The 18,042-nt window shown below is 41.2% G+C and overlaps 1 protein-coding gene across 1 annotated transcript in view; it reads left to right on the top strand.

The window, feature by feature from the left end:
- Positions 1-17,744, top strand: part of PPIL2 (peptidylprolyl isomerase like 2) — a 73,487-nt gene extending 55,743 nt beyond the window's left edge. Inside the window, exons 15-20 of the mRNA XM_074921294.1 lie at positions 796-913; positions 3,556-3,612; positions 13,700-13,772; positions 13,935-13,997; positions 14,475-14,614; positions 16,305-17,744. Of these exons, the coding sequence (XP_074777395.1) occupies positions 796-913; positions 3,556-3,612; positions 13,700-13,772; positions 13,935-13,997; positions 14,475-14,614; positions 16,305-16,398 (545 nt within the window). The 3' untranslated portion in view covers positions 16,399-17,744. The remainder of the gene's footprint in view (positions 1-795; positions 914-3,555; positions 3,613-13,699; positions 13,773-13,934; positions 13,998-14,474; positions 14,615-16,304) is intronic.
- The last annotated feature ends 298 nt before the right edge of the window (positions 17,745-18,042 follow it).

Below are 18,042 nucleotides of genomic sequence, written 5' to 3' on the forward strand. Positions count from 1 at the left end.
CTTATTAAGAATGATCCTGGAGGAAAGTGCAAATGAAAATGTCAGATCTGTCATAAATAATGTAAAAATGACAACCAGGAGGAGAGGTCTCCCAGACCCTAATTCTATCCACAGACACAGAAAAGAAATCAGTTTTGGAGGGCTTAGTTCATGGCTTGTGCAAAGGTTTATCATCCTTTTGACTTCATTGAGTTTAAATGTTTACATCATCCAGGTGTCTAGTCCAAATATCTAATTTTTGCCTTTTATTTTGGAGGAATGTATGTCATATTTTTTTATTGTTTAGCCAGGAAGCATTTGAGTGTATTAAGCATTTGAGCTTATAGCTCCTATTCTTAGTTGATTCTATGAACGTATTTCATCTCCCTGATATTTTATTTCCAAAAGCAATGTTATATTCAGAGTGCAATTAAACTAATAATTCTTTGATCTATGTTTTGTCAGGAAGACACTTTAAAGATTGAATGTCTCAAAAAAGAAAAATTATGGTGGACCAGCAGTAAGAAATTAAATCCTTGACAGTTCTTCAGCACACAATATATAATGGTGCTGATAAACAGTCTGGTCTGTTGCAGTTGATAGTGTGGGGACACAGAATTGTGTTGCCAGTTACAAACATCTGATTTCAAGGGCATGCTCAGATACTAGCCAGTGATAAGGATGAGGTAAGAATGTATTATTCACATAGTGATCAGAAGTGTCAGAAACCTTGAATTTAACGTCAATGCCTGTTATAAAATGTAATGAGAAACTAATGAAAACAAAGATTTCTTCTGTCATCTTTTCTCTTTTAAGGAGGAGAATCTTACTGGGGAAAACCTTTCAAAGATGAATTTAAGCCCAATTTGTCCCACACTGGACGTGGTGTTCTTAGTATGGCCAATTCAGGACCCAACACAAACAAATCACAGTTGTAAGTAGTCACTTGCTTTTTGCGTTTTATTGTTTCCCTCTAGATATTGTGTCGTACTCTGTTCAGAAAACAAATACGACATTTTGCAAGCTACTCTTTAAAGTTCAGTCAATTGAAATGTTCTGTCAAGTGCTGCATATTGAAATCAGGGTAGCTACAACTGCTATTACCCAAGCTAAAAGCAAAGTGACGCACAGCAAGAAGACCTGTAGGTTTATTATATCATCATTAATTTGACTTTTCTGTTTCTATGACCTGAAGTTTTTGTTCATTTTTATCAGTGTCCCCCCAGTTTTATCCCCGTAAGATCATTACACCTCTCCACTCTGTTTAAATTTGGCCCTGTGTTGAACTTTTCGAAAGGGCTTAATGAAATTAAACATATACTCTGTGGAAATACTGCTTCTTTTTACTCACTTGATTTTAAATAAATGTGAACAATTCTGCACTGTTGAAATGTGTAGAACCCAGACGTGGCAGAGTGCAGAATCTGGGATTGGGAATGACTTGGCTTTCAATGTACAAAAACAGAATTAGGACTAAAATGAGGAAAAAATGAATGAAGAAGCAGGAAGAGCAACAAATGAAATTTAAATATATTTAAGCTCTAATAACCTTCTTTATGTGTAACATCAATATTGTTTGTCTGCAGACTTTTGAAAATGTTCTGTGTCACTTTGAGCCAGCTATTGGCTGCTCCTTAAGTACTGTAATAGAAAAAAGTTTTACTTTTATTGAGAGCCCCTGGAAAGAGAGTGAGTGTGTGTGTGTACAGTACTGTGTTGGGAGTGGGGAGGGAGGGAAGGAGGGGGTTCTTGGTGTTGGTCTTCATGATACTAAGTATTATTACGCTTGTAAACTATGCAGTACTGTGGTTAGCTTTAATTAAACACAAGTGCTTGTCTCAGGGCCTTTAATAAGCTTAGTCACGTACTTAAAGCTCAGCACGTGTTGGGCAGTTTGCAGGATCGAGTTGCTGTAGAACTTATTTTGGATTTGGTTGCTATTGCCAGCGCTCAGGTGCTAAATTAGGGTAAAGTAGAGGCACTTTTTTAATTTAAAAAAAAGAGGGGGATTCTAGAAACAGACATTTCTAGAGATAGTTCATGAGTGATGTGCCATATTGAGTCACATCATCTGCTGCTGTAAATGTGATCATATGTTTCCCTAAAATTTGCAAATGAAATATGAAATCCCTTTATATGTGAAGTCCTTGAGAGACTCCAGCTGCCCATATTTATAAAGCTTCCTAGGCAGTGTTTAGACAACATCTGGCAACTGTTGTGACCTTAGGAACTGGGTGAATAGCTCTCCATGTAGGTGATAGCCACTGCAGTACAGAGTGAGCTGGGTCCCCTGTGTAAAGTGATGCTCAAATAATGCTCAGGACTTCTCCTCAGGGATCATCCTGAGTTACATTAATTCCACTGTCCTTTATTTTATTTGACTACGGTGATGGATGAGAAGCTTTCTCTGTATATTTGCTACCACTCAGATTTTTTTTATTACAATGCTACATAACTGACCACTTGATAATCTTAAGTACTGGATATCTGGAAATAAAGTGGTGCAGAGAACCCATGCACGGGGCTAAGTTGTTGTGTTTGCCCTGTGTAGGAGTTTGCATTCTGCTCAGCATCTCAAAGCTTTCCTAGGGCAAGCTATGTCTTAATAGATTGTCTGGTAGATTGCAGCCCCTCCTATTTGCAATCATATAACTTCCTGAGACTGTTGCTTATATGGAAAAGTGCCTTTGGAATGCTTATATATTTTTAGCTGTCTCTAATGTAGTGTAACAGATGGAGACAGGGAGGAGAGCCAGCACTGCGTGTCCAGCCAAAACGGGCCATCGTGGTCTGCAGATCACAGCGTGGAAACCTCTGTCTCATACGCTCGTAGTCCAAGTCTTCTAAAGAAGCATTAAGCTTTCAAGAAAAGTTTTAGTAATAAAGGTGGATTTGGATTTGTTATTTTAGTTCCCAGGTTTAAGTTTAAAAATGCAACCCCCAAAATTAAAAGTCCTATTAATTAAAAAATAAAAATCCAAGCTTCACAGGTTTTCACTACTTCTGACACTTTATTCTTCTGCCATGTTTGTATCTGAAGCACAAATTTGCTCTGTCCAGAGGAGAAAGGGATCACTGACAGGCCAGTTTAATGGAAGAGAAATGAAAAAGTAAATATCTTAAAAGACAGAAGTTTACACTGGCAGAGACCATTGTGTTATATAACTATATTTGCTGGATACAAGCTCCCAACCATGCACATGAAATGTAATTCCCAAGCAGGATGCACATCTCCCTGTCCTGCATGAGCTTCCCAGGGCCTGCATGGCCAAGGAGGACGATGCTCAGATTAATTTTAGACTTTGTGCAAGTCACCATGCTTAGAGTACTGTTTAGGGATGTTAGTAAGGTGTAAAGATGAGAAGTCAAAACTCCAGAAATCTAAGATGAAACCCATAAAACAGAGAAGTTAAAGGATCTTTGGCCAGTGGGCCTTTGAGAGAAAAACCAGAGAGGGAGAGGGGCTTGTCTTCTCTCAGAGAGCTTTTGCATACACTGTCTGTTTTTAAGCATTACCGGCTGTTGTTGAGTGTCAATGAGATAATATGCTAACTGTTATGTCTTTATTCTTTCCAGCTTCATCACATTCCGGTCTTGTGCATATCTGGACAAGAAGCATACAGTTTTTGGAAGGTAAGAGAAGGATATTATGAGCAGCAGTATAGCAGACGTTCCCTCCTGTGTGTCTGATGCCTGAAGAGAAGAATCTAGTGACTCTTGCAATTGAACTGGAGCAAAATCCTAGCTCACAATCCAGTTCTTCTGGTCATGAGTAGGTGGCCAACATTGTGCCAGTGCCAGTCATCAGACTGTGCCCTTTTTTCCTCCTTCCATCACTGTAAGTTGCCTTACTTCCCTTCTGTGGGTGGCGCTCCAGGGAGTCATGAACAAAGTAATCATCGTCCTGCAACCAACCATAATAATATTTGTGCATGCTAATTTCTGGGACATGAGAAATTACCTCTTCAACACTTCTTTCATCCTCTTATGAGCTGTCAACCAGGAAATTAGTCATGACAGGGCTGCTCTTCATCATGGCATAGAACATAGAGCTTCTGCATAGGCTGGGTCTTTTGGCTGCTTTTATTCGGTTTTTATTTTTATTTTATTCATGACAGTTATTGTCAGTATAAAATTTGTATGTCTGTGTGCATGTGTATACATACATACATGTTTATGTGTATGTATATTAAGATATTACCAATGCCAAGACAGCAAGGGAACTTCATTCTTTATAAAGAAGTCTCTTCCAAAAGACTTTTCCAGTCAAGCCCTCACATGAATAAGATCAAATTGTTTATTTCAGAAGATAGACCAAAATCTTTATATTACAGTTTGTTTTTTTGCTTCCTCTGTTTCAGGTACATGGTATTTATCAAGTCATTCTTAGCTGTTCTATCAAAACCCTCAGCGTAAATAACAGGAAGGGGAATTTTATTAGCCTGCTTCATTGGTAGTTCCTGAGGATTTTACAGTCTTTTTAAAATGAAGATTTATTTTTTATTCTTTTCCTAGTTTTATCTGTTTGAAAGGCAGCAATTGAAAAGAAATGCATGTACTGTTTACTTTGATTGGATGTCATACAATTGTGCTGTACAACGAAAGTGATACATTTAATCCATCTTCTCTGCCTGTGAGTTCTTGAGGCAGTAACTAGCTTAGTTTTAAACAATTATTTTAGTGCTCTTAGTTCCAATACTGATAATGCAGTTTCCTTTCTCAGGTCTGTCCTAGAAAAATTTAAAGTTCCCTTGTCATTTGGTGAAAGCAGATAAATAAAGCAAATTCTAATACTAAAAGCTGAGAACAAGTATATTCTTGGAGGAGTTACACTACCCCTATCTTAAGACTATTTTATTTAAGCTACAATTTGAGTCCTCCTTGAAAAAATCCCATATGGTACTGCTGTTAACCTGAGCTTGCTGCTCATCAAATAGTATTTGGGTTAGGACACCTCAGCTGAAAATGTGACTGTTCTTCAGTTCTGGATGCAGCATGGCTTCAGTGAGCCGCCTGTATAGTCCTCCAGTGTCTTTGCTGCGTTTCCTCAGTGTGCTCCAGTTTTACCATAATTCACTAGGAAGGAATTCAGAGAGTAGCTGAGCTTCCTGTGGTAAGGGAGTGTGTTCCCAGAAGCCTTCACATCGTGCGTAACGTCTAAAGTGCCTTATGAGCAAAATAGCTCAAATGATGTTTCACGCTCTGTGTTGCCCCTTAGAGAGGAATTACTTCAGTCCAAGTAAATCTGGTTAAGTGTACGTAGCGGAGACTTATGCAGTTTTAGCAAAGGCTGTTAAGTTTTTAACTGTCCTTGCTGCTACAGAAACCTGAATTTAGTTGCCAGAGTAAAGAAGTGGTGCTGCTTTCTCAGCACTGCAAATATTCTCAGCTGAAATACAAAGGAAAAACTTTTTTAAATTACTGGTTTAGAATCAGATTTGGCTTCCTGTATGAAAAATGAGTGATGTCTTCATATGAACACACAGCAGATGAATTTTATTCTGGACTCTCTTGCATGTAAATGAAGATTAATTCAAATAATGTAAAAAAAATGAAGATGCTGGGATAGGTGCATTCCAGCAACTATATTATTCTATAGTTTGAATACTTGAATAATTGAATTTACCTACAAATTTAATATAACAGGCCGTTGTGTGCAGCTCTTGAGATCTATATGTCATCAAAATCCTTCAGATGTTTTTACCTGCATTTGTTTTTTAAAAGCCATAAAAGCCAAAAGACTCCAGAGATTGTATCTCTAGTGAAACTCCAGTTTCAATTTGCTACTTTAGATCCTGGGTGTTTCCAGGATTTGTTGACTGTATCTGATCTTAGACTGTATAGCACAATAATATCTGGGAAGCATATCTAGGAATAATATCTAGATTTAAGAATAGAATGAACGTATAAAATCAGAATTCTTTGTTTTCATGAATGTTAAATTTAATTGTCTTTAATTGGATGCTTACTGGCCTGTTGTGACTTTCATATAGATTTGAGATTACTTATTTCAGTTAATATAAAAACCTAAATACTCTGATCTCAACTGTACCCTCAGCTATTTCTGTGTGGCTCTAGTTCATGTTACTGAGTGTCATGTATCTATCTTGGAGAGAAGAATCTGACCTTTTTGTAATTTATATAGAACTTTTCAGCAGGCTTTCCATACTTTGGAGAACAAAAAAGAGTGAAAGTGCAACTATCCCGCACCCCTTTCTCTTTTTGTCCTGTGTGGGATGGAACATTGAAAAGTTCCTTCTCTGGAGTTGCATCTTATTCATGTCCCCACTGGTTTGAAAAACAATTTTTGAATAGTAGCAGCTATTAATGTTGGATGTTTGGCTGGTAAGTATCTTTGGAAAACACACCAGCTGCAGGCAGTGGGACTGTGAAGAGGTGGCACATGTCTGCCTTGGTGCACTGGAATTTTCAAGTCTCAGGAGAAGGTTGTGGCTGGAGGACAGGAAAGGCATCTTGCCATGAATGTGCTGCCCACTGTGGCAATAATGAGGACAGGTGTTACTGAAAGTAAGGGAGATAAGTTGTCATGGATGGGGAGCAGAAACAAAGGCAGAGTGAGAGAAGAATGCCTTCCCTCGGAGGTGTGTTGCAGGCTGCATGGATTTCCTGCTCCAGCAGAGCTGCAGAGATTAAATTAGTAATTACCATTTCTAGTAATTACCATTTCTCCTGACTTAGAGAATGCTGTAATTAACATGAAAACTAACTGGTGGCTTTTGTTGGCTTCTAGCTTGCTGGTAAGAGGTTTAATTTAGAAACTCAAATAATATAAACCAACCAACATGCATTTGCTCTGCACAGAGTGGATGAAAAGCATTTTCAGGAGACTGTTGCATGGGGAAGGTCCATGGACGACTGCTGCTGTCGTGGGCTGTGTGCATGGGAGCTCCCTCTTACCCATGCTACAACTGAGAGTTCAGCTGTTGTGTGAGCTGCATGACCTACAGGGATGTTACAGCCAAAACACCAGTATAGGCTCACTTTCCTGTCTTGTGTGCTTTATGAAATTTAGATGCAAGCATATCTCATCCATGTTGCTATTATTTATTGCTTCAGTGGCTCACAGCTCGTGTGGATCAGAGACCTGGTACATTTGTCCTTTATAAGCAAAAATAGAAACATAATCTCTGTCCCAGAGAGCTGGGTAAGTAGAAAAGAAACTGCATAAAACAGGGTAGTCACCATAGTGACCCCTTTCAGCCTCCCTTCCACCAACAGTTTGCACTTTTTTCAGAACCAGGGAAAAAGAAAACCCTAGGAGAAATGAAATGGCTTTGTGGATGTTTTGGGGTAGCCTGTTCCAAAGCTAAAGGGACACATAAAAAATTGCATGTTTAAAATAACAGTGGAAGGTGATTGAGCCATGCTGATGGGCATGAGGGAGAGAAATGCTGTCTCTGAATTTTGGGTGAGATTTAGGACAAGCAGGGCATGATGAGCTTGAAAGTGGGGCCAGGTTGGAGGTATGTGGTGTGATAAAAGAAGTGCAGTAGAGGGAGTGGAGAGAAAAGTGTTGTGGTCAGAGTGGCAAAGCTGGAAATGATCTGTGTGTTTATTAGAGCATCACCTGTGTTTGTCAAGAATGGAGAACAGGATGTGGCAACTGAGACAGGAGATGAGTATATGGAGGACAGTTTTCCCTTTTGTACGTGGCTGCAGGTATCTGCTTACACAGATAACTTTTAACTATCTCTTGAGGTTTCTGCCGCTCATTCTTCAATTCTCTTGTTCCCAGAAATAATGAACAAGGTGATTTGGGAAACCTCAAACTTGGTCAAATTAGAGGCATCAGTCAGTAGTTGACATGTACTCAGCTTAGTCTTCTCTTTTCTTCCCTCCTCCCCTTTCAGATGCTTTTGTGGAAGATAGTTTCTTTCCCTGAATAAGTATCAGTCTGTAGTAAGTATTCCTTAACCTGTTTAATGATTGCTACTGTAATTCAGTACAGTGGGGCAATGAGAGTAACTCTTGTCCTCTAAAGTAACTAGCTACATAAAACAACCACCAGGCATTATTCTGTTACTCAGGTATGGTTAAGTAACACACAGTGTCTGTTTCCACTTGTAACATTCCTGTATGATTTGAAACAGTGAACCCTAATGGCTTCTAAGCTGGGAAACTCTTGTTTCTCTTCTGCTTTAATAAACCTGAAGAAGGGAGAAGTTGTGTGACAGCAGAAGAGCTGATTCTGTTACTGAATCTGTGTTGGGAGCCTGACCTAATTTTGCACTGCAATCTGCTCCCCAGGCACCAGGATAGGAGTGAAGAGCAAGGTGGGAAAATACAGCAGGCCTCCCCGTGGAAGCCGTGGCTGTGATTTTGTGTAGCACACAAGGACTAGGCTGTCAGAGCTGCACGAGGGCTGCTATCATTTCCAAAACAGTTGTATGAGCTCTGAAGAGGAACCTGTGCCAAAGCAGAGAAGTCCTTACATGCCAGGTTCATTTGTTGAGTCTAGTTTCAAAATGCTTTTTCCAAGTTTTTTTTATTTTTTCAACACCCTTCATTACTGCGTCTCGCCTGCTAGATTAAGCCCTTATTAGAGATGGAGATGTTTTGACTGCATCCTTGTTGCAAGTTCAAATTGCTTGCTCCATTTCAGATTGGATGTATATGTAGAAAACATTTTGTCCTGAGTATACATGTTTGTACATGTATGTATTGTTCTCTCTCTGTGTGTATATAAATGTATGTACTCCTTTTTATAAAAATAACCTTGAGGGCAGAATGTGTTTACAAAACAACAATGTTTCTTTCTGGTTTCTGTTTCTAGTTTAAAGCTTTTTTTTAAAAAAGACCAGACATTGTTCTTATATCATCTTCTGACCAGGAAACTATTGTCTTGGACCACTGCCATCCCCAGCATTGCATAAAGCTTAATTCCTATAATTCTTCTAAACAAAAATATGAGAAATAGGAAGTCCGTGTATGCATGTCTGTGAGACTGCTAGGGAGTTGCCGTTTTCTTTGGGAGCAGCACTAACTAATGTAGCAGCAAGTCTTTCATTGGCATATTGCAATGGATAGAGCTTGCTCCAGATATTTCACTTCATGCAAAGGCATTGGCAGTGGTTATGAAGCAAGGTTACTAGTTTGCATAAAGGAGCCTTAACAGGAAATAAGATTTTAAATAACATCTCTAAATTTGAAATGCAAAGATTTCCAGTGCTAACTTAGTTCATTTTTCAAGAAAACAGAATTGCATAAACAAGGGCACATTTTTGTTTTCATTACTATGCTAACAGAAGAAAACCTAAATGTACCTACCTTGTCATCCATGCTTAAATATAATGCAACATTTATCAAGCTCCTCTAAAAATACAACAAGCTGTCTCAGGGATGCTGAGCTAAATATATAGTTGAGATCATCATTTCTCTGTTCAACATCTACTGGAAGTACACAGCAAACCCTCGGTTTCACTGGTTGTTCTAATGTAAATGGTGTCTTGACGGTCCTTTTCACTGTAGGATGTCATCTGAACATCTGTTTAAACCTCACTTCGTCAATTTAGGACAAAGCATGTGTGGCACCTTCTAAAAGGAACAGAGCCAGAAACAGTGGGAAAGGTTAAACTTGTTTCTGCCCTTCTGCCTTCTCTTCCTTGCTGTGCTCCCAACTTTAGCACAAACGCTGTTGCATGAGAAAGGCTGTGTCACCCTCTGCGTAACGCTCTTAGCACATGTGAAGAGTATAAAGGCTTATTAATCTGAACTTCTAGAGTTTGCATTTTGTTGTAATGAAAATTATGTACAGAGTTCCTTATGCTGAGACTCAGATTTATTCATAGAACAGATTTTATCTCTTTTTTAGTTGAAAATTAGAATAATATTAAGTAGTGTCACTCTCTTCAGAGGTTTTTTTAAATGCTTTAATGTACTGATCTGATAGCGTTTTCTACATATAACTTGTATGGGCTCTTTTTCTTGGCAAGATGTCTGTGAGCTTTTCTTCTTACACCCAAAATACATGTTGTCGGACAAGCAAAGAATCCCAAAACTAGTCTGGTGTGTTTGTTTTCGCGTTCTGTGAGGAAAAATTGCTCTAAGGGGTGCCAGTGCATGGACTTAGACACATTATATCTCATCAAACTGATTTTAGTGCTGCAATGTAACATCATGAGATTTGACAGTAACTACATGTAACGGTTCCAGAGTCTGCATGGCCTCTCTGCTTGCACAAATTAGAGGAAAGTTCACAAAACCTTTTACAGTTTGAGACCTTAATGTTGAAATATCCACTTTTTTGCATCCAGGCATGACTGCCCTGGTAAGTGTGTAGTTCAGTTTTTACTGGACAGGTGATGTTTGCAATCAGATCTTGTCTTTTTTTGATTTTAATTATTACTGATGAAACACCAGCCTCAGCTGGGCCTGATCCTTGACAAAGCTTCCAAGTGCTCCCTGAGCAAAAGTGACTAGTAAAATATTTCCCATTCCTCTGGTCAGAGCTCTCTTCTCTGAGCTGGTGGTTTGTATTCAAATTTATTTTTTTTTACTGTTATTATGGCAATGTCTGAAGACATAAACCTATATTGAGAGCTTACTGTGCTGACTCTGTAAATCCATAAAGATACTCTTTCTGCAAAATGTTAGTGAATGAAGGAGCATAAAAGAGCAATTTTCCATTTTAGAGACAAGAAGCTAAGAAAAAAAGACAATTACATGCTCTGCAGGCATAACAACTTTGTCTTCTTCCCCCTTAGCTCTTTATAATCATGTCAAAATAGACTATTTAGGTCATTTACTGATGACCTGTGAATGCCACGTCTATCACAGTCTTTTAAAAAGTACAAGTGACAAAGTGTTCCCAATAAAGTTTAATTAGCATAGGGACTGAAGATTCGTGAGCATCGCCAAAAGGCATTAGGGCTAATATTGTGGGAGGTCTAGCTACGGGCTAAGGGATTACTTGGTTGAGATTGCCAGTGCATAGCTGATTTGGCTATTTCAAATTATCAGAACCTAATTAAATGAAAACATACGAGCAGATAATGAGTGGAGCTGTTGCCTAGAAAATCCTCCAATATTAAATCAGAAGTTTCCTTTAGGGGCAATTAAAATACAGTGAATATATCTTAGGCTGTGTGTTAATCATCGGTATTACAAGTGAATCTGATATTGGCCTAGAGGAGGATTTTAAAATTGAATTTTTGTTATGAACTTTCTAAAGTTCATACAGGGTCTTCAAGCCCTGTGCAGCTTTCCCCAGCATTCTACCTCCAGTTGCAAATGAATGAGGCTGTTCTAGCCTGCATACATGTTTTTTAATTGCTCTTAAAAGTCACAACTTGATTACAGAATATCGACAGGCCCTTGGGGAGTACAGGGGAGAAGTTGGGAGCAGTGAAGCAGCAGTGAAATGCTAGGAAGGATGATTTTCCTCGGGGCAGGCGCTGAGCAGCACCCTCTCTGACTTGCGTATTTTCTGTGATGGGGTCTGTCTTTTTGGTTGTGTTTAGTGCCTGTCCCAGCCCGTGGGGCAGCAGTGAGGGGCAGTGGTGCCACGCTAAGGACAAGGGCTGTTGACTGAGAAGGATCAACTTGCTTCTCAAACCACAGGGTCAGCCTGTTTCGTTTGGTTAGCGTGGCTCTTGGGAGGAGCGCGTGAAGCATGTAAATAGTGTGGTGTGGAGTGGTAGGAGGAGGTGCGTTTCTCTGTTGGATCAGCTGAGCCCATCGCAGGTGACAGCCAGGGGCTATCCTGGTGCTGGCCGCGCAGACTCTCATGCCGAGACTGGAGAGGGCTGCCTGGCTGTGAAACACCTGCAAGCGTGAGATATCCTAGGAGAAGTGTATAAAGGTGAATGTTAATATGATGTGTGTTCTGATTGAGGTATGGCTTATTTCTTTGATATGAAGGCAGAGTTAGGTGATAAAACATTCTACATATTCTACCAGTTTGGGTTTTTTGTGGGGTGTTTTTTGGCTTTTTCCAGCAGTTTCATTTAATATGATTTTCCTCAGTTTTGTCTGCCTAGGCCTTGACAGCCTACCTGTCTTGGTACAGCAGTCCCAGTAATCCCAGCAGTTTCCACCCTGCAAAGACTAAAATTGCTGGCTCTCAGGTTGCTCCATGCCATGGGCAGCCCTGGGCTCCTCAATGGCCAGCTCCTGCATTTGCTGCTGATCTGCTGGCCCCAAACATCCCTGGCTTCAGAGGCAGGGTTTTTGAAAATTATGGCTGTTTCTTATTGTCCGACAGCCATTAATATGGGCTGTACTTTTGGTTCCTGGCCATGTGGCTTGTCTCTATTAAAACAGATGTTGTCCAGCTACAGCCTGCTTTTCCAAGGGATCTGGATCACTCAGCATCAATGGCCTGTCTTCATCTTTATTTACTGTTCTTCTAAGTATAGCTTTTTTAAAATTTAATTGGGGATGATGATGTGAATGAAAGTGTTAAATACCCTGGAACCAAGATCTGATCCCAACAGGACCCCTCTGGAAACAGACTGACTCAGTGGTTCTTATTTAAAATTAGATTTTGACACCTGTCAGCCCGTTTTTTATTTAATGTGTGCTGTGTTCACTTCATATAGTTCTGGTTTCTCAATCAAAATATCAGCCGCCTTCCAGAAGTCTGTTCCATGGATGCTGTTATCCCTGTTAACCACATCTGTTGTCTCAAAGATAGAAGGTTGTTTGACAGACTCTGTTTTCCACAAAACCTTGTTGATTGCTGTTACTTATTTCCTTTCTTTCTTAATCATGTCCTGTCTCCACTATTCCATTATTTTGCTGGGATAGATGCCAGGATGACAGGCTTATAATTATCTAGGTCACTCCATTTATCCTTTTCTGGAACTTTCCCATTGTTCCACACTTTTTTTGAAAATGAACATGCAACAGTCCAGAAAGTCTTCAGCCTTTCTTAGACATTTTCAAGTAAGTATTTGGATATGTTGACTTGAAGAATGAGAGGTCAAGGGTCTAACATCCTCCTAAATAAAAACTGTGGTGAAAAGTGTCCTGGTGTTATCCTGTGGCTGTGACTTGATGTTCTGCTGCCCTCTCAGAGCTCTCATGAGCTCATGGTCATGATGCACTTCTAGAGCAACCCTGCACTTTCTGCATTACTGGTGTTATTACGGACAGCTCTGTCGCCACGCTCCAGTAGTGCTGTAGTTACAGTTCCCTTTCTTCCTAATAACACTCTTTGGTCTGACATTACAATTTAAAAAAAAAAAAAAAAAAAAAAAAGACCAAAAATCCAAAAATCTGAAGCTAATGAAAACATTTGCTTTCTTGACCAAGTCTGTTGGTTGGTTTTTCAAAGCTCACGGGAGTCACAAATGAGCTCCAAATTTATGAATGTAGCATTAGCAAGTGAACCCATTTTGAAATGGGCTTGTGCCTTGCACAGACAGCTGTCCGCAGCTGCTGCTTCTCCATCTTGCTGATTTGTGTGGCTACCAGGTTTTTCAACAAATGGCTTTGCTTTTCCTCTGAGTGTTTGACTTTTCCATGTTCTGTTTAATTTTAAATTCAAATCCCCAATTTGAGAAAAAATTCTTACCTTCCACACTGAATGATGTTGTCTTAGGTCTTCCAAATACAGTTGCTGATTCCCTTTCTCCCAGACATGATGGTTTAAAAATCTACTAGAGTAATGGGCATAAATTAGATATACTACATGTAAGGGTATATGAATATTTTGAGTGTGTTGTGACAGCTGGAAGCTGTGTCTTTCCTTTTTTAGGGTGGTTGGTGGCTTTGAGACTCTGACTGCTATGGAGAATGTGGAAAGTGACCCAAAAACAGACCGTCCCAAGGTACATGCAATGCACCAGGGGCTGTGCATGAGGGAGTGAACACACATGGCCTCACGTGGCACTGCAGTTCACCCCACTGATGCTTCTCTGAAAGCCAGACTTGGGGGAGATGGCGCAGTTTCATCAGCAGATTGATTTGTTCTTTTTCTCTTCTGCTCCCAGGAGGAAATACGAATTCAGACAACAACTGTTTTTGTTGATCCGTATGAAGAGGCAGATGCCCAGGTGAGGATAGCTGGTTGGTTGGTTTTTCTGAAAGGCCAGAGCTCTTTGGAGAACTGTGTAACCTAATGCCTTTTCTCTGAACATGGGCAGCCCCCTGGCCCACATGGTTGCAAGCTAAGATTAAACAGCTGCCATCTCCATTGCCTTGTGTGCCAGGATCACCGCCACTCTTTCAGCGGAGAGGTCTTGTAACTGAGTCTGGCACGGCTCCCAGTCCGTCACGCTTATGATGGCTTCCTTCCCAAATGCCCACAGTAGCTATGGGTAGCTGCAGGTGAGAAGAGAGGAGTTTTGTTATAATGACTGCAGCCAGCCTGTTTGTAGTGGCCCTTGAGGTCTGTCTCCGACAGCCTGCCCTGTAATCATAGTGGTGCTGATTGCTGTTTTAGAGTGCTTCAAAGCTTCAAAGAATTGTAGACATTTTCTCCTTACACTGGACTAGCTCTTACAACAGACTGTACTCTTTGCTTCCCACAGGTTGCTGCAGAAAGAGAGAAAGTCCAGCTAGAAGAAGAAGCAGCCAAAACAAAAGCTGAGGTGGTCCCACCAAAGAAAGAGGTCCAGACTCCTAAAACCTACCGACAGGGGATTGGAAAATATATTAACATGGCTGCAGCGTGAGTTCCCTGCCCATCTGATCTTTACTGAGTGTTTTAGTTGCCTTCCTTGCTGGACGCTGACCCTGTCCAGTGCCATTGCTCAGATGTTTGGTTTGTGCCAGCAGGCTTTGCAAAGACACCTTCATGCAGTCCTAACAGTCAAGAGTTCCCTCTACTTCTGTTGTTTTTCAAGATTACAAGTTAACTGAGCTTTTTTTTCGCACTTGAATGTGACCAAGTTAGTCTTTAACAGCATGTGCTGACTTCAGAACTGTAGATACATTGCCACAACTCAGAAGTCCTTGTACTGTGTCACTTCCTACACCATCTTTTATTCTTTTCCTCTTCTGCAGCTATTTCTGAAGGTGACGGTCCCACAGCTGTTTCTCTTTTAGCAGCTTCTGCCCTGCACAGTATAGTTGCCTTAAGCCCATATCAATCTGCTGATCTGGTTCCCTTTTCAGCCACACGAACAGTTGTACCAGCACAACTGAAATAGCCAGAAAGGGGAGCAGGTTCCCAGGCTTGCTGTGGGAGCACAGGGCGTCTGGCAAGTGGCTCCAGGGAGCCTGTCTGGTTGTACAGGCTTGTCCTACAGCATCCTCTCCCAGACACCCTTTGTAAACCTGTTGGCATTGGCAGCATCTCTTGCTTTCCTAAGGATGGTACAGAATCCCACCTGAGTGGCAGCTTTGCATGAGTTTTGGATAGATTAAAATAAATGCCTTCCCCTTGATTTTTTGCAGACTTCTCTGAAAGCATTTACAAAAATGGTGTTGTCTGTCTGCTGCATAAAGGTGTGTATTTAGGCATACACAGATCTGGACAGCTATTTAATCAGCTTGTGTGTGCCTGTGTGACTTAGAGGCATTTGCATAACTGAGAACAAAAATATGCTAACCTGTGTAGGTCAGTTTGGTGTGTCAGTTTAAGTGTTTCAATTACAAAATATTGCTTGTCCCTTAAAATATTATGTTCAGCTGAAAATTGCTGCCATTCTGCAAGGTATTTACAGAGGAAACCCAAGCAGAATTTTTCAGCTCTCTGGAAAGGGCCAAGTAGAATAGAAAACACTTTTCTTTCTTAGTCCTTCTCTCATCACAGCCTTGAAACTGGGAGTTTGGGCCATAGCAGCCCCTTGGCAGGTTCAGGTTTCTCCCTGTCAGCTACTGATACCTGACAGTAAAACCACAGTATGTGAGCTGGCTGCATAGTGTTTTCATGGGGTTGCGAAGTCTGCTTAAGAGAGGTTGAGAATAGCAGCAACGACTGCAACAGGCTGTGCTCAAGAAACGGGAAAGGATCTGAAAACCTTGCCCAGCTGCTTTACACCTAATTCCCCATAAATCCTTTTGCTGCCACAAATGCAGGTGAGAAGGTGGGGAGAGAACTTGTGGCTCACATTTTCATCATGACTGTGCTGAAAAAGTACAGCTGTTAAAACTTCAGCTCTGGCCCAGAGAACTTGTTGAGTTTCAAACACGTTCCTGGAAGTGTTCGAAGCCTGACTCAACTTATCCCCACAGACTGACCCACTCTCCCTCTTTTTGGGTATGCCAGAGGCCCCCAGCCCCCTGCGGTCCCCATGCTGGCATGGAGCTTGCACTCCTCTCTGATAAGGGATGGGCTGGCTCTGGGAGAGGAAAAGCTGCCCTTGTCCCACCAAACAGTAGATAGTCCCTGAGAGTTGTTTTCATTTTGGCTCCAGGAAGCGCAGTATGGAAGATGATGGGCCTTCAACCAGCACAGCTGCGAAGAAAGAGAAAAAGAGTACAGGCTTTGGGGACTTCAGCTCCTGGTAGCAGCGCGGGGAGCCTAGCACTGGAGCAGCACAGCAAAAAAAGAAAAGGCATCCTCCCACGTGTCCCCGAAGAGCCCGAAAGACAGTCTGTCCTGGGGAGGGAAGGCACCAGCCTGCCCTTCCACTGGGGAAGAAAAGAAAACTGTTGCTTTGTTAAGGCTGTTTAATGTGGCTTTGTTTTCTAGAGAGCTGTGTTCCCCCCACTGCATCTTCCTCGAAGGCCTTTTTGTTGTTGTTTTGCTAAGCAGGGAGCAGGCAGCCCATCTCCGCTGGGGATTAGCGGGAGCCTTTCTCTGCTTGGCTGGCAGCAGACCAGGCAGAGCCCAGCCTTGCAGGACACTACTTCAGTGAACAGCTACGTTGGTGAAAGAGCTCCTTTCACAGGTAATCGTTTCCAGACAAGCCAAGTCTGTCAAATGAAGGAACGAATTAATGTGCTGAGGAAGTGCCCGTGCTGCCGCAGCGCTTTGCAGAGGGGAGGGGAGGGCTCCAGCCTGTCCTGCCCTTCCCTTCAGCTCCTTTTGCTAGCTCTCAACAGGGACCAATTCTGTCCCTTGCTCTTTGTGGGACTGCCAGGATCCTGGCTGGACTGACTGCTGTCAGTCTCCATAGGGCCTCGCTCACTCTAAAATGAGCTCTCTCTGTACCCTTTGAAGTCTCTGACAGCCTGGGAAGCAGCGAATCTGCATGGGGAGCCTGGGGTAGCCACACCAGTTGTTTCCTCCAGTGGCTGGCCTTCCCTGAGCCACTGGGCAGCCAGAGGGGCACCACTTCTCAAACCTCTCCTCAGGTCTCAGAAAGCACAGCCTGGAGCAATTGAGCAGGAATAGAAACAACATTTTTGTCCCCCTCTTTTTTTTTCTTTTTTCTTTTTTTTTTTTTTTTTTAACCATCCCTAAAGCCTGCTCCTTGCAGGGGAACACACACTGTAGTCTTTCTTGACATCAGTCCTCCCATCATTAGGGAAAACCATATAATATAGCTGCCAGGCATCTCACATGTTTCTGTTGCATACCCACAAATTATTAGAAAGCTTAATAAAGGCCTTATGGAGTAAAGATATATCAGCCTGTGAAATTTTAATCCATCTGTATGTGTGTTACCATCACTTAGATGTAGCAGGCTAGATCCCAAACGTTATTTTTTGGTTCGTCTTGGGTGTTTTCAGATGACAGAAATACCCTCCCTACCTCTCTATGTGGCTGAGGAGATCGTTTTGTAATCAGCTTTGTAACAATACATTTATATAGGTGGTTTCATGTTTTAAGAGAAGACTCCATTTATATGAAATTGCTGTAATAACTTTTGGTAAAATGTTTTGCATTAAATGCTTTTATTTTCTTTTGAGTGCTTGCCTTTGACTGTTCAACTGTCATTTCCAAGATCATGGCATTGCAAAGTTGATTGTCATACAAGGAAATGATTCATTCCTACTTTTTAAGATGCTCATAAGGAACTCTGGGATCTTTGCGGATATGATTACATCTTTGTTAAATCATAGGAGGTTCAAACTGGTCTGAAAGAATAATAGGGGGTTTTTGTTTTGCAACATTTTGCAGCTTATAAGTTTGAAATAACATGTTTGATTCCTGGAACAGGGGATATGATGGAACTTTCCTCAAGCTGCATTTCTTGTGTCTTATTG

This window comes from Athene noctua, chromosome 17, assembly GCF_965140245.1.
Source record: "Athene noctua chromosome 17, bAthNoc1.hap1.1, whole genome shotgun sequence".
Lineage (NCBI taxonomy): Eukaryota > Metazoa > Chordata > Aves > Strigiformes > Strigidae > Athene > Athene noctua.